The sequence below is a fragment of the Pyxicephalus adspersus genome, chromosome 6, assembly GCF_032062135.1.
Source record: "Pyxicephalus adspersus chromosome 6, UCB_Pads_2.0, whole genome shotgun sequence".
Classification (NCBI taxonomy): domain Eukaryota; kingdom Metazoa; phylum Chordata; class Amphibia; order Anura; family Pyxicephalidae; genus Pyxicephalus; species Pyxicephalus adspersus.
Genome location: NC_092863.1, coordinates 50,934,050 through 50,959,666, shown reverse-complemented (window position 1 = coordinate 50,959,666; position 25,617 = coordinate 50,934,050). Strand labels below are relative to the sequence as shown.

The 25,617-nt window shown below is 36.1% G+C and overlaps 1 protein-coding gene across 20 annotated transcripts in view; it reads right to left on the bottom strand.

Annotated features, from left to right (window-relative positions):
• RIMBP2 (RIMS binding protein 2) overlaps nt 1-25,617 on the bottom strand; it is a 216,113-nt gene that overhangs the window by 57,531 nt on the left and 132,965 nt on the right. For 18 of the 20 annotated variants that reach the window (XM_072415730.1, XM_072415735.1, XM_072415739.1 and 15 more), the window contains exons 8-10: nt 17,678-17,800; nt 1,539-1,643; nt 17-67 (exon numbers count right to left, since the gene is read on the bottom strand). In XM_072415730.1, coding sequence (XP_072271831.1) covers nt 17-67; nt 1,539-1,643; nt 17,678-17,800 — 279 coding nt within the window. The remainder of the gene's footprint in view (nt 1-16; nt 68-1,538; nt 1,644-17,677; nt 17,801-25,617) is intronic. The other 2 variants (XM_072415736.1, XM_072415737.1) reach the window with 1 other exon arrangement.

Sequence of the window (25,617 nt, the reverse complement as noted above, 5' to 3'; positions counted from 1 at the left end):
GATTACTGTTGCTCACCTCTAACAGCTGAACTGCACCCTCATGTTCTTTCTTGGCTTCGACCTGGGCCTTGAAATAAAATTAAAAAAGTACATTAACATCATTTAAGGAATAACTTTTATTACTGACATGGTTCAATAACAGGGTGTCAAAAACCAGAAACTAGTGGAAAAATACATAAAATCTCAGCTGAAAAAGAATCAGGTGTTAGAACATCTGTTATGCTTTCCTCACAGATAAGAACCCTAATTTCCTCCCCTGATGGTACAGTTATAAAGCACTCATTGTCCTGTTCCAATAAAGCAGTATAAGTAATATCAGATTAAAAATCTCTGCACCATTTATCATTGCACATGAAATCAATTGCTGCCTCACATCACAGTATAACAAAACAGAATAGAGATTATTGTACTTTTTCTCAGGCCAATATAAAAAGCTTCTGGTAAACAACTAAATGAGGTCTGGAATGGCACAAAGATCTTGATGTATATGTTCAGCTTGTAAATAAACTTTCACAACCCTAAAACTATTCACTATAGAAACCATTTTTTTTTCAGTGTTCAAAGGAGATAAGGAATCTGACAAATCAGTATTAATTTAAATTACTCTAAAAAAGTAAAGTATAATATTTTTATTAATAATAACTTTTATTTATACAGCGCTGACATATTGTGCAGCACTTTACAAAGTCCATAGTTATGTCAGTGACTGTCCCTTAAAGGGGCTCACATTCTAATGTCCCTACAAAATTCTTATGCCATGATCACAGTCTAATGCCAGTTTTGGGGGGAAACCTCAAAATTGTATGTGTTAATATTTACTTTATTGCTGCCCCAGACCTCAATTACTGTATAACCTAGGTGATTTAAAAAAGATAAATATTAGCCATAATAAAATATTGAAATATTTCTAATGATTAGTAACTTAAAGTAATAAAGCAATGGCAAGATACAACAGAAGCGTGACATCTTTTGGGTGTGTAAGGCTAAGTCTAAACAAACTATTTTTTTTTGTTTACAGGCATTTATAAGCATTTACAAACACCTCCATTAACCCTTACTTTTTATTTTTGGCTTTTAAAAGCCAGCTATAAAATATCCAAAACCGCTTACAAATGCCCATAGATGCAAAGTGTTTTTAGGCATTTTTAGGCTTGCTTTAAAATGTCTTTAAAATGCTTGTCTAAATGCCCATAAACACATATAACTATGGTATGGGTGTTTTTAAGCATTAAGCATTTCAAAAAAACAGTCCATGTTGAAAGCTTTTAACAATAGTTTAACAATTACCAAAATGTATATAATTAATATTTTAGTTGAAACGTTATTAAACCATGATGTGCCATTTTATCATCTCCCAATCTGCAAACAACTATTGGTATAACCTTAAAAAATAATTCAAGCAATTTGAAAAGTCGGGAAGCAGTTTGCTGGTAACTGTAAATGTTATATTTTTTAAACACAAACATCTTTTTTCCCTGTGGGTAACCTGAAGTGAGAAATGGCTTTGATATTGATTTGCATCTTGATTAATCTTTTACCTTCTGTAGAAGCTCAATCTCCTGCTGTTTTGCATTGAGAACAGCCAAGGCTTGCTCATGCTCCAATTCCAGATGTTGCCGCCGCTCTGCAGCCTCTCGCATATGCTGTGTAGAAGAACACAACATGTTATCTACCTGTGCTTCCTATCATAAGTGAGTTTAAAAAGCAGGTGAACATTTCATCAAGAAAGGATACTATTATATTATATTTAAAAAATGTATGTCGCTCTCCTGTCAGCTTGTACTTAGTTATCAAGTGAATGCAAACACCCTTCATGACTCCAGGTTCTATCTGTCCACCAGACTGACTGCTTCCACTGACTCAAATTAAGACAAATGTAGGTACTTAGACTAGATACACTTAAAAAAAAAAAATTATTAAAATAATTACTAGAAATGTATAGAAGGAATTTTAATGGCATGTAAAGGAATTAACAAATAGAAGAACATGTTACATTTAGAAATAAAATGCAATTTCCTTCATTTACATTACCATTAAAAAAGTCTTTGAGGAGACAAATAAGATAAAGCATTTGTCAATCTCTTTTAAATCACAGATCACATAGATTCTACAAAAAGTTGTTGTCGGTGGGTAGGGGCTTATTGCAACATGTTTCACAGTAATATATTACTGCTTCTTCGGCAACAAAGTAAGCTGGTACATATGCATTTTGGGGTAATCAAAAGTAGAGACTTATTTAAAGTCATACAGTATGTATCAATGCCTTACATTTCAAACATTTTATTACCACATTAATGCCAGGTTGTACTCAGTGGTGGGTAACAGCTTTTTTCAATGCGTTTCTCAGTGATATATTACTGCTTTTTCGGGAACAAAGTAAGCCAGTACATATGCACTACAGGGTAATCAAAAGTCAAAAATCATTTAGGGTCATACATTATGTATTAATGGACCGAATATCAAATATTCTAATACCACAATAATCATAGTACTCACATAGGAGATTTATATCTGCAATAAATAAGCTGGTGACAAGTATATGGGGAAGGGCAGGTAAATGGGAAGGAGGGAGTATAACCTGGCAGATAAAACATATAAGGTTTCTGTTAACACAGAATATATATTGATGTTAAATACATACATGAATATTTATGCATACAAATTTTATGCCAGGTAAACCAAGCTCAATAGATAGCATTGGATTAGAAAATATATATGTTGCACTCACAAAACTGAAACATAGAGCTGAAAATGACTTCAGAGTAGCTAGGTAATGATTTCCATGCTCTGGAGTCCAAAAGGACAAAGAGATGAACTAATGAGCAAAAAACCAGGAACAGCAAAGCCTAATATAGGAGGATCTGTATAAGCAAAGCCTTTGAAACACATACCTAAAGTGAAAAAGAGCAATAAACTCAATAAGATATTCTACCCTCCCAAATCTGCAACTCAAAATTGCAGATATAAAGCTCTTATGTGAATACCATGGGGTACTTTGTACTATGTGGTATTAGAATGTTTGATATTCAGTGCAATGATTTTCTAGTTTTGACTTCCCTGTAGTGCATATGTACCGGCTTACTTTGCTCCTGAAGAAACAGTAATATACCACCGTGAAAGCATTGAAAGAAGCCCCTACCCACCACTGACAACAATCTTTTGGAGGATTCATGTGATTTGCAAATTGATAAGACATTGATTAATACTTCTGTATAAATGATGTCTGCATGTGTGGGGGACTAAGCCTTATAATACATATACTCAATACAACATTTGTTTTTCTTCGTTGTTCCATGGGCTCTATTTATAAAACAGATCAAAAAAAAAAAATCAGACATTCCCTCAAACAAAGAGGGAATCTTCCAGGTCTATATTTTTCAATGGCATTATTTGATTTCCACCATGATTTGATTATTTGATTTTTTGGAATGATTAAGGGAATGTCACAATGTCCCTTTAATGACTGTTTTAATGTTAATGTAAAAGAAAATTGCATTTTATTCATAAATTTAAAGGGCTTTATTTATAAAACACCAGACATTCCCCTAAACATTACCTAGTGGGAATCAATGACATTACTGGAAATACTGACATTGAAACATGTGGACTGAAAGATTTCCACAAGGGAATGTTTGAGTGAATGTTTGATTTCCTGTTTTAAAAATACAGCCCAAATTTTTATTCTATTTGTTAATTCATTTACATGCCATAAAAATCCCTCATCCACTCATCCACTCAATTTATGAAATTGGTGGGATTGGCGTCTATTGTATGTATTACTTGAACTATTATAAATATACAAAATGAATAAATACATAAAATTATACTGTTTTTAATGTATCTGCCCAAAATTCAGCTTTACATATATACATTTTGTGTAGTGTTTTTTTTTCCTTCCTTTTGTTATATATCTATAGCATACAAGATCAAACTAGTTTCTTTTAGCAAAGGTAAAGATGAAACTGGTTTACTTGTGAAAAGAATACAAAAAATGCACCTTACAGCTGGAAAAAGACTACATAATGTAATGTAATGCAATATTTTATATGAATTAAACAAAAAGTAAATGAGAAGATTATTTCCTAACACCACAATGGTTTCTGGTAAACTGCCTTTGGGCTAACACTCTAATGCTCTGTGTAATAAAAGTCCCATGATGATGAGAAGGAGGACAATGTTATTGTATGTCAAATCCACCACACAGTAATAGTTTTCACATGTGTTATAGACAAAATACATTTTTTTACCAATTAAAAATTGATGTAACCAATCTAATTAAAAATGGTTTCTGGTTGGCTGCTATGGGTTGCAGCATTTTGCACATTGTTTAACACTCTTTAGGTAGTATAGCATAACCAAAGAACCACAATGGCTTCAGTTCAGTTTAGCAGTATTTTTTTAAAACCCTAAGTGCATCTTGTAGAGTAAATGTATAAAGCTGTAAATCTTGGCATTTACTCTGGTTGACATATGCCATGCCATAATTCTCCCTATCCTAGAGAAACCCTCACTGGACCCCTCCCTACCCTCCAACTACCGTCCTATATCCCTTCTCCCATATGTCTCCAAACTTTTTGAACGCCTTGTCTACAAAAGACTCACCCATTACCTGAGCACCAACTCTCTCCTTGACCCTCTCCAGTTTGGTTTTAGAGCGGCCCACTCCACTGAAACAGCCCTTACTAAAGTGACCATGACCTCATTAGAGCTAAGTCTCAAGGCAACTTTTCTCTGCTCCTTCTTCTTGATCTTTCCTCTGCTTTTGACACTGTTGATCACCCCCTTCTAATACAAACCATGCGCTCCATTGGTATCAGTGACACTGTTCTCTCTTGGTTTGCTTTCTATCTGTCTGACCGCTCCTTTCAAGTTTCTTTCAATGGTAACTCCTCCTCACCCACTCTCCTCCCTGTTGGTGTTCCCCAAGGGTTAGACCTTGGTCCGGTTCTCTTTTCTCTGTACACCTCCTCTCTCGGTAGTCTCATATCCTCCTTTGGTGTACAGTAATCATCTGTATGCTGATGACACTCAAATCTATCTGTCCACCCCTGACCTGTCTCCTTCAGTCCTGGATAAGGTCTCATGCTGCCTGTCAGCCATCTCATCGTGGATGTCTGACCGATTCCTAAAACTCAACCTGGATAAAACAGAACTCATCATCATCCCCCCTCAAATTCCAAATCTCCCCCTGACATATATCTAACTGTTAACAACACTGTTATTCGGCCCTCCCTTCACGCACGTTGTCTTTGTGTCACCTTTGACTCGGCCTCTCATTTACCTCACATATTCAGAACATTTCCAGGTCCTGTCACTTTCACCTACGAAAGATCTCCAAAATCCGCCCCTACCTGTCCCCTGAGACCACCAAACTCCTTGTACACGCTCTTACCATCTTCCGTCTGGACTACTGTAACATCCTTCTCTCTGGTATTCCACTAACCCGACTCTCTCCTCTACAATCTATCATGAATGCTGCAGCCAGATTCATCCATCCTTCCCTCCACTCCACTTCCACTCCATCTCTTTGTAGTTCTCTCCATTGGCTTCCATTTCACCTTAGAATCAAATTTAAGCTCATGTGCTTTGCCTTCAAATCCCTACACAGGTATTGTCCCACTTACATTTCTGACTTACAAAAAAACTCCCCCTGCCGCTCCCTCCGCTCCTCCAATGACCTAATAATGACTTCCTCACTCATAACCTCATCACACGCATGGATACAAGACTTCTCTAGAGGTGCCCCAACTCTCTGGAATGGTCTTCCTCGTCCTATTCGGCTTGCTCCTACTTTCTGCTCATTTAAAAGAGCGCTCAAAACCCATTTTTTCAAAATTGCCTACCCGTCTTCTGTCTTTTGAAACCACCACTACTTCTCACCACTACATATGTCCCATCCTATTGTGTGTGTAATTCCCCCACCTACTAGATTGTAAGCTCTTAGGGGCAGGGTCCTCTCCTCCTGTATCACTGTCTGTATTAGTCTGTCATTTGCAACCCCTATTTAATGTACAGCGCTGCATAATATGTTGGCGCTATATAAATCCTGTTTATTAATAATAATAATAATAATAATCAATCACTGTCATTTAAAAACACAGAATGTTTGGTGAATGTCAGGTTCATTGATTTATAAATAGATCCCACTATATTACTCGTTTAACCAAAAACAATTATTATAGTGGAATTTCTTTGAACCAAGTGTAGGGTTTTTCCAAATGGTGGAATCCTTTCTAAGGATCTTTTGCCTTACACTGTATAGACCATGTATATGATTTTATCAGGGATATACTGGTCTCTAGTATGTTTATTTCCCTAGTGAACTTGGACGTTTCTTTTTCAACTAAGTTAGAGAATTATAATGCAATATTATGTTTATATAGTCCAGATTTTTTTTTTTTTAAAAAAGCATTTTGTAAACAGTGACGATAGAATTATTATATTTATAATATTCTAAACAAAGTCCTAATGATAGATTAAAAAGATAATAAATACATTTATACCTCATAGATGCCAACAAATCCATAACAGGATTTTAGTTTGGTATAGTCAGTTCAGACAAATTAAAGCGTTAGATTTTAGCTGTGCAATAAAAGTCCTTAGTGCTCCAGTGTCCTCAAGCTCCCCATATGTCACTGACACAATGTAAAATAACCTTTTTGTGCAGATGTCATCCGTTATTGTGGGTAGCTGTGGATTCACAAGTCTAGAAGCAGTCTTGGGGATGTTAACATTACTCACTGGATGTGAGAGAAGTAAAAATAGGTGTTTGTTTAACAAAAACACAGGCACAATGACATCAAACATCCTCTATATTATTTACTGTCCGGAAACTGTATAAAAACTGTTAAACCACCTAAATCAAAATTTGAATTTGGACCGTCTATCTTAAACTTAAAGTGACAAGATCATCATCAAATGTCTATTGCCTCCACTATAAAAATGTGTAATGAAAAAAAATGTGGCACATTTTTCACACATCAGTATAGCATGTCTACATAGATATACAGTATGTGCCCATATGACACCATTCCAATCCTGCATACCCTTATTTGTAACAAAAGCATTCCACTACCCAAGAAGACTATGCTTGACAGTTAATTCATCTTCTAAGCTTGTATATTGTATTTGTAATGAACCAAAAATATCACAGAACATTATGGTATTCCAGATACAGGATTCATTACCTAGTAACACATAGATGAAATGTAGCATACTGATTTTACACATTTAGACATGGATAACTACTAAACTACTTCTTCCTTCTCCTCTTTTCCACATTTTAACTAAAGTCGAACTGCAGATAGATAATAAATACACAAATGAATGTAGCTAATGTAGTAAAAAAAAAGTACACTCACTTTAAATTGTAGGGTTTTGTGTATCAGCATAATAAAAAAACTTTTGGTCCTTAGCATTTTCTTATTATTATGTAAATACAACCTCAGATGAAGAGCAACATGTGATTACAAGGTGTATTTCTTTTTAAAACAAAGTCTAACTCAAAATGCAAAATCAGTGTGGGAAAAATAGTTACACCCTTAATACTTTCATAGGAATTAGAAGGGTAAGTAGCAGCCAGGTTTTACTAATCAAATGCACATGATTATTTGATCATCTGCAAATGTGACCACTGGAGCATTCAGGTGTGTGTTATCACAATGCCAGGAAGTAAAGACATCAGCAATGATCTTAGATTGTTGTTGCAAATCAATCTACAGTCAAATGTCAGACTTTGTGGCAACTAAAGCTGAACAAAAAAAGAAAACAAGATGTCGCAATGACTAAGTTAACATCCAGACCTCAGCCCAATTAAAATGATGTGATGGGACTTTATTAGAGCTGTGTATCAACAAACATCTGCAAACATGAACTGAAGAAATGTTGTAAAGAAGACTGGGCCAAACCGCTTCCACTTCATGTGAAAAAGTCATACAGGAAATTGTTACTTAGGTTATTGATGCTAGAGGTGATTCTACAAGCTACTGAATCACTGGATGAACTTATTTTTTCACAAGTGCCTTTGCTATTTTGACTTGATTTTTTATGCAAGTAACACATTAAAACAAGAGAGAGAGAGCAAAGTGACAGAAACTGCCCAATCACAGACTGAGAAAGGGATGAAACCTTTACTTAACTGCAAAAAAGAAAAATCTGCTCTCCCTCTGTCAGACAGTGTTGTGCAAATGTCAGAACTAGATGGACAGAAATACATATCTTTTGGCAGGTAGCATAGCCTTCATACATGTCTTATATGTGTATCTATCTTTTTACATGAAGTTCAGCCCTAACCCCAACATGTCCACATTCAGTCTATTGGTTGTCATTTAGTGTAGTCTTCATTTGGCTGTGGATGATTGCACATTTAGAATTACATATTAATATTTCTTAAGATGTATGTTTATATCTGATATATCTGATATAAGCATATCAATGTATCCAAAAGGTTATATGTATGTATATCCATGGTATTTTTCTTTGTTAAACGTTCAATAAAATGCACTATAGTATAGTAAGTATAGTACAATAGTAATCATGGTGCATATCTAACTTTATTTAAATTATCTTTATAGCTGTGCAGCACAGAAATGCTTGTAAGAAAAATGACTCAACAAATAGTTTGTTTTAGCTCATTTTAGACTTCTGTTGAGATAATTACAGGCTAAAATATGAAGACAGGCAGAAACACACCTTTATCTGTGAGCAAGCAGTAAGTTAAAGGACACGATTTGCACATGGGGACTAGTAGGCTATGGTTTTAAAAGTGGCTGATTAGGGACATTACGTGAACACGTAATAAGCAGCTGACACTTGATCCTGTTGACAGGCCTTGATTAAAACACTTTAAAAACAGTGGAAAACCACACATTTCATGCATGACAAATGTCCTTCCTGCCTTTGTGCATTAGACATCTGTAGCATGACATCCCACGTAATGAATGTCAGTATATTTAACCCAGTAAATGTTGCAGTAGAGAGGAAGAGGCAACACGCAAAATTGAATGTCCTTTCATATGAACCCATGTCTATTACGGTAGGACTTAAATTTAAGGCATAGGCAATGAGCTATTAGATGTGTCTAGCAGACTTCCCTCTGCATACACAAGCAAGAGAAACACTTGTCTATCATAGACAAAGATTACTTTTTCACAATTTTAGGTACTTGTTTTTAAGTAGTGATCTGATACCAAATTGACCTTTTTTCTTTCGACTTAAAAATCCTATTGCTACTTTTATAAATAGGAAATCAATTTTTTATAGTGGTGGTGAGTTCCTTGATCCTTGAGCCACTATTCTTAATTTACAATAAAATGGGAATCAGAAAATCTGTTCATTTAAAAAGAAAAACTAATCACCATATGTGGAAGTAGAATATGCTACCTATTCACCTCCTTTCTAACTCCATACACCCATTTTGGAGTTTAAAACAAATAGCAATGATCTCCAGTGTGAGCTGTGAAATGACAATAATTTAGAGCTTGACAATCATGTCAGCTGCCTGGCACTTGACTGAGGCAATCATAATATTTGTATTGTTTCTACAGAAATAATGGCACTTTTCTGGTGATTAGCACATGCTGCACACAAAAGGAGGGATTCAAAGCAGAATGTTTCAATATATTCCTAGAATGGGATTTAGACACAATTTAGCTGAACCTATAAACTTACACTGTAAATATATCACCCGGAACCAGATGGATTTAAAGGTTATAAAATCAAATAATCATCCATATAATATTACTTTTAGTATATGGATAGATTTAGGGTAGGGCAAACTGGCAGAAAGGCAGGACATGCAGAGAGTTTAAATGCTGTGCATTTAGGGCCTTTATACTTGCCCAGGGCCCCCCAATGTAGAATTATGTCTGCACTTCTCAGCTGCATAATTGTCCATCAGTTGCCTTAAAATACATCATAGACAGATAGGCAGTCCGTAGATGTACATGCAGTTAACTAGGGAAGGTGCTCATCTGTCATAGGTAAACATAAAAAAAATTAGCGGCCCGGCTTATTTAATTTACCTAAATCGTACCTAAACTCAGAAATTTCACTTTACATAAAAGGGTAGACAACTGTTTTATGAAGAGTAAACATTCTGTTGTTTGTTTGTTTTTTTTAAAAGTGCAACACCCTTTAAAAAAAATATATAAATAAATAAAGCACCCCCCCCTAATTTTCAGTCGCCTAGGCGATTGAAAATGAGTGGAAGCGCAGACCCTCATGGGATACCTATGTCACACATACCAGGAGGATCTTGGGAGCTCCTTTTGTGCATGCCCGAGCATGTCAGGTACGCACAGGTGCGCAGAAAGGGCCCTTTTTTCAAAAGAAAAAAAAATTGCCGATCTCGCTGCGTATGCGTTGTTTTCCCAGCTACGTCACCCGATCTTGCGTCTGGGTCAGGTGATGTAGGTACAAGAACCTGGAAGAAGAGGAGAAGATGATGCTGACTAGAGCGCCGCCCGAAGACAGAATGCTGTGACAACGCGGGCCCCAAAGGAAGTGACCTCTGAATAGATCAGACTGCCTTGCAGGATTGAAGGTAAGTGTATTTTTGTTTAAAATGGGGACTCTTAAATTTAGTTCCTCTTTAAGTGTGATATCTTCTGTGCTTGGAAACCACAATTATGTTGATTGCAATAGTTCAGATGACCTGACCTGGCAATCTATTACAAAGAAAGCTAAGAATGTATTGGAGCTGGAGCCTGGAGCTTTATGTGGCATTCATTTTTTTATACTTGCAGAAATTCCTTTTGCAAAGGTTAAGGACAAATTTAGGATCATCAAATCAAATTACCATATGTGGGGGTAACTTCATACATAAAACCAGAGCCACCTCTGAGATATTCTGCCTAAAAGCAAACATTCTTTATTATTCAAATATTTCTTCAGATGTATTAGAACTGTTGGAAAAAAAGTCTCTACATTTGGTTACATGAATATCATTACCAGCAGTTTTCTGTTTAAGCTTTTTGTCAGCATTCATTTGGGCTTGTCAGAGTGGATATAAAAAGCTTGCTTATTCTACCATAATGCTTCCTTTGCTTTATCCTGCAGGAAAGTTCACCAATCCATACTAGCAAATCTCTTTAATTAACATTGTTGTGGTCCCCACCACTTCTGAGCAAGAACAGCTCAGCTGTAGAAACAGTCTGCAGAAGTGGGGAGGGAAGTCTGATCAAAAAAGAAAAGTAGCATGTTGTCACAACTGCAATTAAAGATTTTAGTGATACGTTCACTTTTACGATTTCAAGACTTTTGGCATAGGAGGTATATGCTAAAATCTATTAATATTTAGGGCAAAACTATAGGGCAAATTTATGGCTGGTCAACTGAGACATTTCCTGAACTCCTTACCTCGCGCACAGAGTTTTGTTAGACTCTTGATTCCCTTTGAACAGTTATGTATTGAAGAATCAACAGTGTGCCAATTCCCAACTTCTCCTCGCTCGACTTACTGGTTTCTCACCAACATATTTGAGGACATGGATGAAGGAACTTGTATTACCCTTTCTAATTCTCAAAGAACAGAGTTATCATACTAACCCAACAAATGTCAATTTGTACCAATCACCAGGAGTTGAGCTAAAAAATATTGACACACTGGTAAGGACACCTGTCCAGCTTCATCAAATGTTCTGAGGGGTGTTGGATAGACGCTGGAGATGTGACACTGACAGGGGTAGGATACTCCATATCTTGTTGCCGTGCCCCAGACTGCAACCCTTTTGGTATAAGGTTAGGGAAATTATGCAAACTTTTACTGATGTACTGTACTATAGCAGATGACCCGGCTTTCTTCTTAATCACCGTAAACGACCCCTGAATGCCTACTGTAAATTGGTGGTTGAACACATGGTAATGCAGCCAGAGCCTGCATACCTCTGATGTGGAGACAGCCCGTGTCACCTTCCATAGGACTATGGATACCAAAAGGTTAATGGGATCTTGTTGATGGAGGATCTGACTTCATCCCTGCAAGGCATTGAAGAAGGGTTCTGCAACATTGGGTTTTACTGGATACAATTCCAAAATTTTAGTTGAATATAGAAGTTATCTGAACCCAGAAACGTAAGCACCAGACCCCTAGAATAGTAATTGTAATACCCGTTGCTATTACCATTGCCTATTTTGGTATATTGTTTGCTCTACTATTCTAAAAATGTTTATAAATAAACAAAGAATAATGCTATTGGATACATGATCAGGCCTTGCTTGATAGATTAACCCTGTTTGCTCTGCTGACCACTGACACCAAGCAATAAAGTGGCAGGTGTCACCAGAATAAGAGATCAGGGTTGATCTTCTAATGGGAAAACCCATTTAATTACAACTATCTTGTGGTATTAATATTATTTTTTTTAGAAAGTTATTCTCACCTCCTTTTGTATCAGACAAGAGACAGACATTTTTCTTCCATACTCTAAAACTTAAAAAAACAGATCTATATATGTATGTAGCTTACATCCCTTTATAGGCTGGATATGTCCGTCATGGGAAATACATTTTTTGGATTTCTGTCATTCTACTGGTCATAGGAAACTTTTATATAAATACTTATAACTTATATATAAATAATAATATAAATATTCTTTCAAAACATTTTACACATATTTCACTTTACCAAGGCCAACTTACACCTATTCTTTAGCATTTTTTTTTGAAAGTTGTAAGAGTATGTGTATGAAAGTGACAGAAAGAGGGATAGGAGGCATAACATTTGTGCCCCTTATTTGGTTGGATCGAAAGTCATCTATGCTATAAATTGGCATAAATTGGGTCCTTTTCTATTCCTCAGGCAGCACATAGATATGCCTGGATTATTAAATGAAGACATCCCGCGCAAGATGGTGTTGCTCTTTGTCTCTGAATGTATTCTTTTCTGCAGTAGAAAAGTTTTTGATCTTTGCTGGAATATTCACAACAAGCGATCAAGACCTAATAATCCCATATCAACATTTAATTGTGTTAGTAGTAGGTATTAATGCAATTAAAGATTTGTAAATGTTTATACAAATGCTCTAGTAAATACTGTCTTATTGCAGTGCAGATGTGGCAGGTATCTGCCTGACCCTGTTCATCACAGAACTACTGAAATAAATATTTAAAAATATGAGTGGGTGGAAAAAAGTATGAAAACTAAAGATGTGAGTAACACTGGGCAATCTATGTAGTGAATCATCAGTACTTATTTTATTAATGCTTTATAATCTGCAAGTCTTTCCTGAGAAGCCAGCATGAGCTGCATCTTGATTACCCCTCAAACTAGTCACCACGGCAACCAGTGAATGTAGGTTATGAAAGATGTACCATCAAGGAAATACCTGCAGCTCATAGCATGAACTCCAAGCAACTCCATTGACTTATAGATTAAGAATTCTTCTCCAGCAGGATATCAAGTTCTTCCATGATAACAGTGCATACACTTAACTGTTGCGTTACTAAAGCTGCACAAAACCCCAATGCTAGAAATATGTATAAATGAGGAAAAGGCACATAAAATACTATGCTGCTGCAATGCAAATCCATTAGATCCTTAGTAATTAAGTGTTAGTTTGTGGTGTTTTGCACATTCACATCCAGTACGCTGAGGATCTCTGTGTCAGCCAAATGCTCATTAGATTGCATACTGTACACGTAAGAGACCTACCTGCTAAAGAACTTGTACTTCCATCTAAAACTGCCAGTGGGCTGATCACTTTATCAAACAATTACCAGCACTGTACTTAGGCTATTGACTTAGCAATGAAGTAGTAGCATCAAAACAGATAGGGTCAACTTTCTGCTCTCTCCTCCTGTCAGATTGTTCTATTTTAACTTGTTTGTACCTACTACACCTGACTTCCAGTGCTTCCCCTCCCTTCCCCAAAATGAGAGCTGCTGTACAGGGTATTGCAAGACACTACAACTAATAGTGATTAACAATTGCAGTTCTTTAACTCAAACCAAACTCCCTAAACCCTTGAACAAAACACTAAGCCCATCTAAAGCCGTGTACAGATGTCTGATGGAAATCAGATGATTGTTGTTGGAAACGATCTTTGAGGATTGTTAGCAGTGACAGATAAATGAACAAGCACTGTACACACACAGTGTCATTCTGTCCAATGAAGAAGGGAAGGGGGAGAACGAGCAAGCTGCACCCTTCTTTATCTCCTTCATAGAAGGGTTTTTCCTGATCAGTTGCTCATTAATCCACCATGGCTGATTGATGAATGACGTTGGGAGATCACTGTACACATCAAAATGGTCATGCTCATTTTGGGCGACTATTATCTTATGCGTGTATGTAGTTTAACTCAACACATACCTTACACTAAACCTACTTTGCAGCTGCCTTATTTAAAACTGGGGGAAAGAGCCCAAAGGTCACTGTTATTCATTACCAGTGACGATAATGTGTGATTTCAGCAGCAGCTTTCTATTTGTATTAAAATCTATTTGGCCAAAATGCAATAGGTCCATTGGATACATTTTGGTTGTGAAATTCATGCATGTCCTTCTAAGATCTTTGCCAGTTACTGAATAAAACCATGCATAATCACATGTCCATTAAGATGAATGCCATCCAGCTATACTTAGCTGTTGGTTTACAAGGTTTAATATGCATGAAAAGGCTTGTTTAGGGCATATGGTCAGTAGCGGCTTCATTTTACACCAGAAAGTATAGAAGATTTTTAGGATGATGTTTCTTATATTTTTAATATTGATTTCAAATTTTTTTTTCACAAGAAAACATGAAAGACAGCATATAACTGGACAGTTATTTTCACCATAGAACACCCAATTCTAGTTGCATTTAGAAGGGATAAGCTTCTAGATTGTAAGCTCTTTAGGGCAAGGTCCTCTCCTCCTCTTCTGTCATTATCTGTGTCCGTCTGTCTTTTGCAACCCCTATTTAATGTACAGAACTGCGTAATAGGTTGGCGCTACATAAATACTGTTTATTAATATTTTTAAAAATAAAAATAATGATAATAATATTTTAGGTATAATAAATGCAACTTTTAACCACATGGGACCCAACTATATTAAGTGAATGCCCACTCATATTGTCTAGCTTAAATGAACCTCTTGCCTAAACAATCTGATTAGCACTGGAGGAAATCATGCTATGTAATGGCAAAGTTTCTTTAGGTAGATTTCTAAAAGAACAAGACTAACTCAAAAATGAGTGGTTTTAAATATGTATATATTTTTTTTTTTTTTTAAAAGCATTATGTAACACTGTACATAGTTTAATATCTGCTATTCCAAGTAAAGATAATGACCACTTTGCTGAACTGTAATATTTGCCTCTGATTTAATTTTTCCATTTTCATGTTGTACAGTTTGGTGTTAATAATTCCACAGCCATTTTTCCTCAAGGATCATATATAATTTATTACCGACGTCATTTACTCAATAGGGAATCATAAGAACCTTTAACACAACAAATACAGTGTAATTAGTAGAATATGTCCTGCGTGCTTTTATAATTAAATTATCTGCCCTTACCAATGTACAGGGATCTCAATGGGTTTTAATGGTGCCAACAACTTATTATACAATATTATAATATTGTATAATATATTGCAACAAATTGTTTATTTAACATATATTGTGTTGTTAGTGTTGATATTTGGCACCATTAAAACCAACTTGGCTGACAACAAAAAAAAGACAAACACAAAAAAGTTGAGTGCAGTCCCTGATCCTTTATTTATTTAAACTAAGGTGTTGGTCACATTGTGGAGAATGCAGTGGCCATGGATTTTATTGCAACACAGCCACCTGCGCTACTCTCCAATATAAAGCTGACCCAATTCATTACAATGAATGAAGAAGCAAACAGAATGTGTTTGGTAGTATGTTATAATAACTCATTAAACAGAATCTCAAGTAACAAGAACATCAGACATGCTTTCTGGAAAATGAAAATGCTTTCTAATTTATCGAAATTCTCCAAGACTGGAGAAAAAAGATTATCATGGGTAAACCTGGGCGATCCAGCAAATCTCAAGTTTTGGAAAGTTTTAAATAAATCAAGCCCTATGTGGGGCGCACTGTTCCGGACTGCAGCACACATAGGAGTTGATACTGTATGCTAAAGGAATACAGACTGTTCCATTTGTAATGTCAATTATCCCCTTGCAAAACATGTTTCACTTAGTTTACTGAGTGTGGTGAAACTCTTCTGACTTTGGCCCTCTAATTATATGAAGACAAAAATGCTTTTTTTTGTTTGGTTGGTTTTCTTCTATATGATTGGGTATTTTTTGCAAAGTGAATTTTCACCACAAAGCATATACATTGTATACATTGTTCACTTTACTAAATGAACAGCCTATACTTTTGAGTAAGTCAACCCCATAGCCTGAACTATCCCATAAACCTAAAATGTTCGGACACACTTTCAAGCTTTTACCTTTGTTTTGGTCTTTGTCAACAGACCATTGTGTATCAGTACTGTTTTTACCAGGCCAAATAGAAAGCCTTAAATGCTTGTCTTGAAATGTTAAGTATACCTTTCCATAAAAGTATTTTTATGGAGTGGTAAGGACTTTACTAAACTGTATTGGCCAGCTGCATTAGGCTCACTATACTTATAAATATATTTTAATATATTTTAATAGCTCAACAAAGTAAGGAATCTTTTTGCAGCATCAGAGAAATATTCTGCTACCACTTGAAAGTCCAAAGTTATCAATAGATATGCATATAAAGGTTGTTTTCATTTTAGGAAACATTTGGAGGGATTGGTTTTTCATTGTACAACACGTAAACTAAGCCCAAAACCTTTAAAACACTGCCTGTAAAACTACCAATTGTGACAAAATTGAATCTGTGTTAGCCCCTAATAGACAAAGTAATACGTTTTTTGTATTGTAGGCAGCTCATATATATCTTTTCTTCACTTTCCTGTTTTGCCACCAAACCACCTGAAAATGCTGTTGCATTAAACAAACTAAAACTAGACCTCCCATCTGCCCCTGATGGGACAACAGGCCAGCTCAAATACTGAGTACTAAAGTATGGTAGGCAGGGGGAGGGATCATGGGTACCCCATATCTGGAGGTATAATGTTTTCTTCAGGGTTTTTGGCTTAAAAAAAACAGTGTGGGGTGGAAGGCACTCCGGGGAAATATATGATCAGGCTGCTTATGGTGCCTATTATACAGCAAGCTTGATGCCTTGTCTAGTATAGGCAAACCACTGGTTTGCTTGAGCTCTCCACTTCAGATTGACTTAGAAGTTTGGCTGTGTGTGTGTGAATACTGACAACTAGCATGGACTATGACTGCAGTGAATAAAGATGACTGTAATAATGTAATTATGAACTTTATAGCACTGTAGAAGAGTCCCCAAAGCACTGTGTCTAAAGATGGGTTTGAGCAACACTGATAGAATGTGTCCAGTACTTGAAAAATGGTGAATAATATGCCCCAATTATGCTGTAATATCCTAGTTATACATCCCTGCATGTGTGCCGTCTAAATGCTCTAGGAAGACCCAGGGAAAGATGGAAGGTTATACATGATAGCATGAAAAAGCCTGTAAAGAAACAAGGATAGAATTCAGCACAAACTCACTGTTGACATCCACATCAAGCAAATCCTGAATATAAATAACTATATCACTGAACGCATCCAATCTTGTGGCAGTAAAGCAGTGCAACAATAGGTTATGTTCTCACCTTTAGGACCTGCTCTAGGTTCTCCAGTTTGGCTTGGAGATGGTACTTCTCCTTCACAGCCAAATCTCTTTCTTTGGTGACTAAAGTAAGGGTTTCTCGAAGCTGTTCATAGTCCAACTTCACCTATATGAACAAAGGGATATATGGATTTGAATATTAAAGATTTATGTGGGAAAATGATACATATAGTCACAAAGGTAGCATAAACCATAGAAATGAGATGAGGCTTACAATGTGTTTATATTGGGAATTGTTTTTTCAAAAAAATATTTTAAACAGTATTCATAAAATTTTACATACACAAAGGATGTTAATAATAAAATAGGGAATCTGATATTCCCTCAAAAATGTTCTGGTGAAAACCGAATACTTATATTGAAACATATGAACCTGGAAAGTTCCCACAAGGGAATGTTTGAGGGATCGTTTGATTCCCTGTTTTATAAATAGAGACCGTAGTGATTCAAACCGCAATTTTCTTTTCATGCTATTGTTACCAGGCTTTGATAAAATGGAATAGATACACATTATTGGCCTAGATATGTAATACGCTCATCCTTATATTTCCCCCATTTGTACATCCCTATGCTGTATCTGGAATAAAGGACCTGATTTATTAAAGCTCTCCAAGACTGGAGAGGATGCACTTTACTCAGTGAAGCTGGTTGGCACCACAAACCTGAAATGAATCTGGTCCAGGATTAAAAACATTTGCTAGCAAATTACTTTAAAAGAAATCCATTCCAGGTTTGCTGGATCACCCTGATAAATGTGTATCATCGCCAACTTTGGAGAGCTTTAATAAATCAGGCCCATAATGAGAAGAAATAAAGGAGTCATGGGCGCCACTAACTGTAACTAATTGCCCTAAATTCACAAACATGAAAGAAATGTCCACTCAAAATGTTTATTTATTAAAGCACTCCAAGACTGGATAGGAAACACTTTCATCAGTGAAACTGGGTGATCCAGCAAACCTGAAATGGATCTGGTCCAGGATTAAAAACATTTGCTAGAGCAAATGGCAAATGACTTTGAAAGAAATCAATTCCAGGTTTGCTGGATCACCCAGTTCCACTGATGAAAGTGTATTCTCTCCAGCCCTGGAGAGCTTTAATTAATCAGGCCCAAAGTGGAATTATATAGATATCTTAGGATCAGATGCAATGCTCTTTGTTTCATGCAGATTATGAAAAATCTGATATAAAAGCAGATCTGTATACACAAAGAATGTGTGTTTTCAGACACTTTGGCCAATTCTATTTTACATTGTTCTCCAGACAGGCATATTTCACATTGTATCAAATCTTGACTGATTTCAATAGGCTGACATTTCATTTTAAACAAACCAATCTACCTGAAAGTTGATTAAACTAAAATCAATTGGTATATGGATAACATACAAATTGTGTTTTAACAAATCATTTGTTACACATGCACATAAATATTTATAGACAATTCTATATGCATTTGGTAAATGAGACATGATGTCCATTGCCTGGGGCAGTAAAAGGCTGTTACAAGGAAGGGTCTTCAGAGATTTGTTTTTTTTTCTGTCTAAACAGTGTTACAGTTAAAGATGGATTCCAGTAAGTAGCTAATGACACTATCGAAATTCACAAATGGGAAGCTATACTTGCCCAAGGATTTGTAAATCCATCCTATATTTTGATCAAGGCCTTTTAGTTAACAGCTTTGTCAAGAACATATCCCCGCCCTGCTGATTGGACAATAAAGGAACAGCGGAGCACACATAAGTAATCTCTTAGCTCTGTCTGTTTTCTCCCTGTCAATACATATTCAGTGTAGAAGGCATAATCTTCCCTATTCTGAATGCTACCATGCACAGAATTTAAAAACACATTATATAAACAAAATATAATATTTAGAGAAGCTGCTTTGGAAATGAATACATAACTGCAATACATGGTGCACTGATGTTCTCTGACTAATATTAAATCCTAACCTCTGTCAAATTTTTAGTGATGTCAGTGTCTTTATTGGGGAGATTTCCTATCACTTCCAATAACTGTAACACAAGAAACAGGAGGATGCTAATGTCACCAGGAAAATATAAAAGAAGGTGCAGGTGTCACAAGGACTGGATCACTCCATAAATATTAAAATGCAAACAGATATTCAAATTACCCATGCTGATAAGTAAATGTGTTTTGTTATAGCCATGCCTGCCCTCATTAGGACAATATCTCATTACATTCTGTCTTTTCAAAATCCTAATAAAAATTAAGAATAACCTAAATGTTCCTGTTGCATGTTGCTCCCTTCCATCCACCACACCAAAGGGCACACTAATGAGGTAATGGCCAGGCAGGGAAGCTACAGTATGGAGACACAGGCACCTGATACATCTAAAGTAGTGGATGCTAAAAAAACTAGTGCTGCTTCTAGTTCTGCATAAGAGCACATGATTATAAAAGCACATATAGCATTGAAACTCCGACTTCCACTGATGTTTATTTCAGCTTCTCAAATTTATATATAGTGTCTCCTGTGGGTGGCCAATAAATAGATAAATAATAAATGAAAAAACTGGCAGACATTGTAAGCATCCTCCCTGCACAAAACTAAACACTTTACCTGGAAGAAGAACACAGAAAAGTATTATTTTCATCTAGCCTGGCAATCATTTTAACATCCATTCATCTTTTTGAAAATCATTTTTGTCTAGACCTCTCTGTCAGAAACACAGGGAAAAATGAAAAATAAAAAGGAGTATAAAAGGACCTGGATAAATATGAATCCCTAAGAAAGCTTCCCACTAATCCAACAATAGAGATTCATCCCACTGTGCTTCTTTTTGTACTGTACTGTCCATCAACATAATGCATTGGAGAAGGCAGCCATCAACATTTCTCACAGGTGTCATGTCATGAATAAGCTGTGCGCTTATTGAGAGCGTCCATGAGTTGTGCGTTAAATTTTTGGATTAGTGCTCTCTACAGCTTTTTTAACAGTAGAATGTTGGAAAACTAACAGTTTTCATACATTCTACTTCAATGCTGCTGAGAAAGATTTGAGATTAGACTGCACACCATAAGCTTAAGAAAGACTTCATTATATAGTTCTTGTGTGATGCCACCTGACAATGTAACAATTCCTGCTGAAATTGCTTTTTTTATTCAAATACCACGTAAAAGTTCCAGAAATACAACTTTCTGGAACCTGACATATTGGTGAATTTTCATATACACATTCCTAAAATCAGAGGTGGCCATTTGTTTTTAGTAAATTACAATCATATCATATAAAAGTAATACATACTTATTCCAAAAACAAGGAAATGGCATATAACATGTATAAAGCCAAGCTGTGGCTAAATAATGTAAAAAGGAACTATCAAGTCAGTTCTTGACTAACATCATGAAGTAAACCAAGAAATCGTCGATAAACATGCACCTACAATGTGTGAGGATGATGAAAAAGCCAACAAAAAAAATCTGTATACCTACTAAAATAAAAGGTTGCCATACTAAGGTCATGTTCAGACAAAATAGGCTTTTGTAGGCTGTAAACACTGGCATAGAGGATATATATATTTAGTTTAAGGGCTATTTATTTCTTCAACCTGAGGATGCACTTACAGAAAGACTTTGACATATTGTCCTGTATTGTCTAAAGTCCTCCAAATTGTTAGGTGCAGTAAAAGGAAAATTCAGCACATATTTCCTATATTTCCTCCTACCTGCTTATGGTATACTTTCAGTAAATACCCCTAGACCTAATGAAGGATTGTGTTGAAGCGTTCATTTGCACGCCACCTGAAGAGAGAACCCAGGACAATCTTAGATGCTCCTGCAGGGGTAAGGCCTACATGGAGAAGTGTAAAACCACCCTACAAGCCTTAGGTAGATCTGGTGTATTGCTGTTTAGAAGTCCAGATTTATAACCGCTTTGAATTGAGTTTTACCAGACAGTATATAGATTGCTCATTTGTAATGCTATCTGGGACTTATAGCAACTAGCAAGCCTGGCAGAGCTTTGATTTTTTTGTTATGTCTTCCTACCATTGATAAGGCTGTATTATAATATTATACTGGTTGTAACAGGCACAGAATATATATGTATATCTAAGTCTTTGCATCTACTGTTGATATTTTAGTCCAAGAATTAATTGGTCAAAGCTAACCGTACATACACAGTCCTGTAGCCGCTGGGGAAACAGTGGCCCCACTTTTCAACTCATCAGGCTTCATTTAGTTTCAACAAATTCAAAAATACAAATAAGTAGTCATCAACAGCATGCCATATTAAGAAAGTGCTTTATTCACATTCCAACATCAATGACTCAAAGGAACAGTGCTATCCTATTTCTTTGACTCAGTGATGTTGGTACATGAATAAAACACTTACAAAATATGGCATACTAATAATAACTACTTGTTTGTGAATATTTTTAAACCATCACAACGTGTCTGATACATTTGCTTGTGTAAAGATGCTTGCAGTGAGTGGTGTGGCTGTTACTCTATGCCGCCACAGAAAACTGGAGTTAAAAGGCATAAAGGTATATTACTTGTGTGTAAACTGAGGTTTATATGTTTTCAAATGTTGATTCATTTATTTGTAAACTTTTGGCTTATAATGCCTTTAAATTTCCTATTATGCAGTTCATAGACCCCAGGGAACGGTTATTTATCCAGATACAAGTCAGGTGCCATCAACATTACCATCAGTGCTGCAGAGTGAACTAGAAAGCACTACGAGACTGGAAACAGATCAGCATTCTTTAATCAGGGTCGCTGCTTGGCATTTTCTGGCTTGGGGCTCCGTAGACATTGTTACCTCTGCAACTTCTAATCTCTTTGCCACAGGGTCAGATATCATTCATGAAGCCCTTTAGGCCACTGTTTACGACCCCAGGTTACTTTACATGCAATTGAAATGATTGTTTCTATTTGTTTGTGCATTGCAGGATAACATTAGAAAGAGACCTGACAGGCTAATGAAACCCAAAAACGTTACCCTAGGTCCTGGCTTGATACTTCTGCAAATTAAAGGATTCTATAGGAATTACCTCTGGCAGGATTTTGCAAGCCTGCAGTAAAACTAATACATATACCTAACAGCTTTGCAATAAGATGAACTAAATGGGTCGAAATGCACGGCTCACTGAGATGAATACAGACGGTTAAACAGTTATCTGTTTTTTGTTTGTTTTTTTTAAAGTAGGGGCAACATAGAAATTTGAATCAGTTGGAAATAGAATCATATTTGTTCTACAATATTAGCATCATATTTAAACCCACAAATAAGCAAATCTTAATTATCACTTAGTAAGTAGGTGGAAAAGTGTAAATATTCTCATCTTTAAAGTTGATCTTCAGTCTCCCCTATTTCCTCTAATTGCTGGCATGACAACAATTAAGAGAAAAAAACATTTAAACTAAATCACCCTGTCACTCTTCTAAATCTATCTGTAAGTAGACAGATTGCCAGTGCTTCTCTTAAGATTCAGAAGACAGCTAGCAGGCAATGACTTCAGCAAATGAAGACCATAAAGGACTAGCTACTGTGGGCACTGTAGGGACAATAGTGTTGGGAGGAGATAAGCTTTAAAGTGGAATTACAGTCTGGCATAGCATACAGTAAACAGCTGTCCCCCATATAGTTTTCCTACCTGCCTGTGTCATCTCTACATAAAATGTTCCTCTATAAAACAAAAATAAAGTAGCAACCATACCAAATAGTTAGGTTGCACCCTTTTCAGGTAGCAGAGCTGCAATTGTGAGACATCATTTTGTTTTCATTGTCATTTCACTTTTGATAGGCGGTATTCCTGGTTTGTTTGCACTGTAATCAGAAGCTAGTCTTCCTAATACATCAAAGAAGCCTCTTACTTTCACCAGAGATCTAAGCGCTGCACACTTTTAGCCAACTCATCCTTCATAAAATAATGAAGCTAAGTGATTTTCATTTTAATTAAAACAATTTTCTCATCTTAAAATACTGTGGCAAATTTATAGAAACAAAGGGGAAACTTTGACTGCAGTTCCTCTTAAATATTTTATTTATTATGTTATTATTGTTTGTTTAGTTTTTAATTGATTGGGTAAACTTAAGTCAGGTTTTACTGCTGGCTGTATTCCTGTTTAACAGTTCCACCATCGCTGTTATGATGACCTTGTCATTAGGAAAGCTGCCTGTGACTTATCTTTTACCATAGTGATATTTATAACTTTCTGTCCTTTCTAGTCCCCACCACCAGCTAAAAGGTAATTTAGGTGACCTACAACTTCACAAAGTATAGTGACCAAGCTCAGGGCTTACCCATGGCAATTTTACTGCATGGTGTTTCAGGGCATTTATGCATTCTCCTAACAGACAGCAGGACTGTAGATAACACAAAAGTATGATACCACACACAGTTGTAGGCCCTCTGTGGGATGAAGTACCATGTATGACGTCTAACATGTACATTTCTTTCACAAAATGGGTATTTTCTCGCTGTAATGTACTGAGATTACATGCTCTGTCTCAGTGTAATTAGTGCTTAGTGGGGATCCTCTAAAAGGTGACACACATGCCTTTAATAATCAGAGTTAAATTTTAAACTTGCAGAGAAACGTTAATAACCTAAACAGACATTAACACTTCATTTCCTCTTTTGAGATCAATTGCTTGGAAAAAGACAGAGGGAGAAAAATGAAACAGGGAATGCAATTACTGTCAGACTGTGAAATATTTTGCTCAAGGATAATCCTTTAAAATTTTCTCCCCTCCAAATACATCATTGTTTGAGCAGAGCAAAATGGTTTACAATAGTGGACGGCTTTAGCTGGCTAATGGATTTCCTCTTGGCTTAAATATGAATGCTCTTGCTATTGTCTTTCACAGCTCACCTCGTCTGTTAATGGATAATGTGCTCACTAGGAAGGGTTGTGATGACGCTGTGCCATATTTTCCAACAAAGAAAAGTCAGCTAAAGCTTTCAATATCTTAATTAATTCTCTGGAAACCAGAAGTATGTTAAACAAATGATGCCAATCTCTGGTACATAATAGTAAACCCTCATTAACAAATCTTTCAAGCCTCTGGGTGGTACTTTGGTCACTGAAAAAGGTCACAAACACAAATAAAACATGTTGGCTCATGCTTCATAAATCAGATTTATGCATGCAATAACCTAATAAAAGATATAATGAGCATGTAAGACATGAATAAAAAAGTTCCATAAAAAGAAACTGGTGACAATAAATGACAGCACAGCAGTGATTCAAAGTAACTTTTTGGCATATTTTCAGTGATGGAAGAGAGGGACGATTATCCTTAATGAGCAGGATTTTCTATGTAAAATGAGTAATACAAAAAGACTGGCTAAATAATTTGAAGCACTAAATTAATAAAATTAGATGATATAACACAAGAGTTTTAGACTTTATTTTGATAAAACTGGTGTCCATGCCATTTTAAGGTGCCACACTGAGGTGAAGAGGCTTGCAAGCATCAGAGAATGTAAAAGCTTTGCTGCCCAGAGTTTAAACTCTTGCTACGGTTTCACATTCATAAAGGTTTTAGCAGAGATGCCGGAACAAAACCTACCACAGAGATGCCATCAGGAGAGATATCAACTCAAATTGTGGTCAAAAGAAGGCAATAGTAAACGACTTCACTTTACCAACAAAACCATATAGATGGATACAATATAAAGGCTCTTGGTAAAGTTTCAGAGCCTCAGATCTGAAGGTACTCGATACACTACTGGGCAAAATGATGTTTCATTGTACACCGGATGTGATTACCTGGTTAGATGAACTCCTTTTGGTAGTCTAGCAATAGGAGCATGCACAGTGTGCATTAGGGTAAATTAGACATAGTAAAAATGTAAATGAATAATTTTAAACATCAACATTTCAAAGGGACCAGCCTGCGACAGTCTAGTCAGAAGTCAATACAATCTACTGTTCTGCACTGGAAAAACA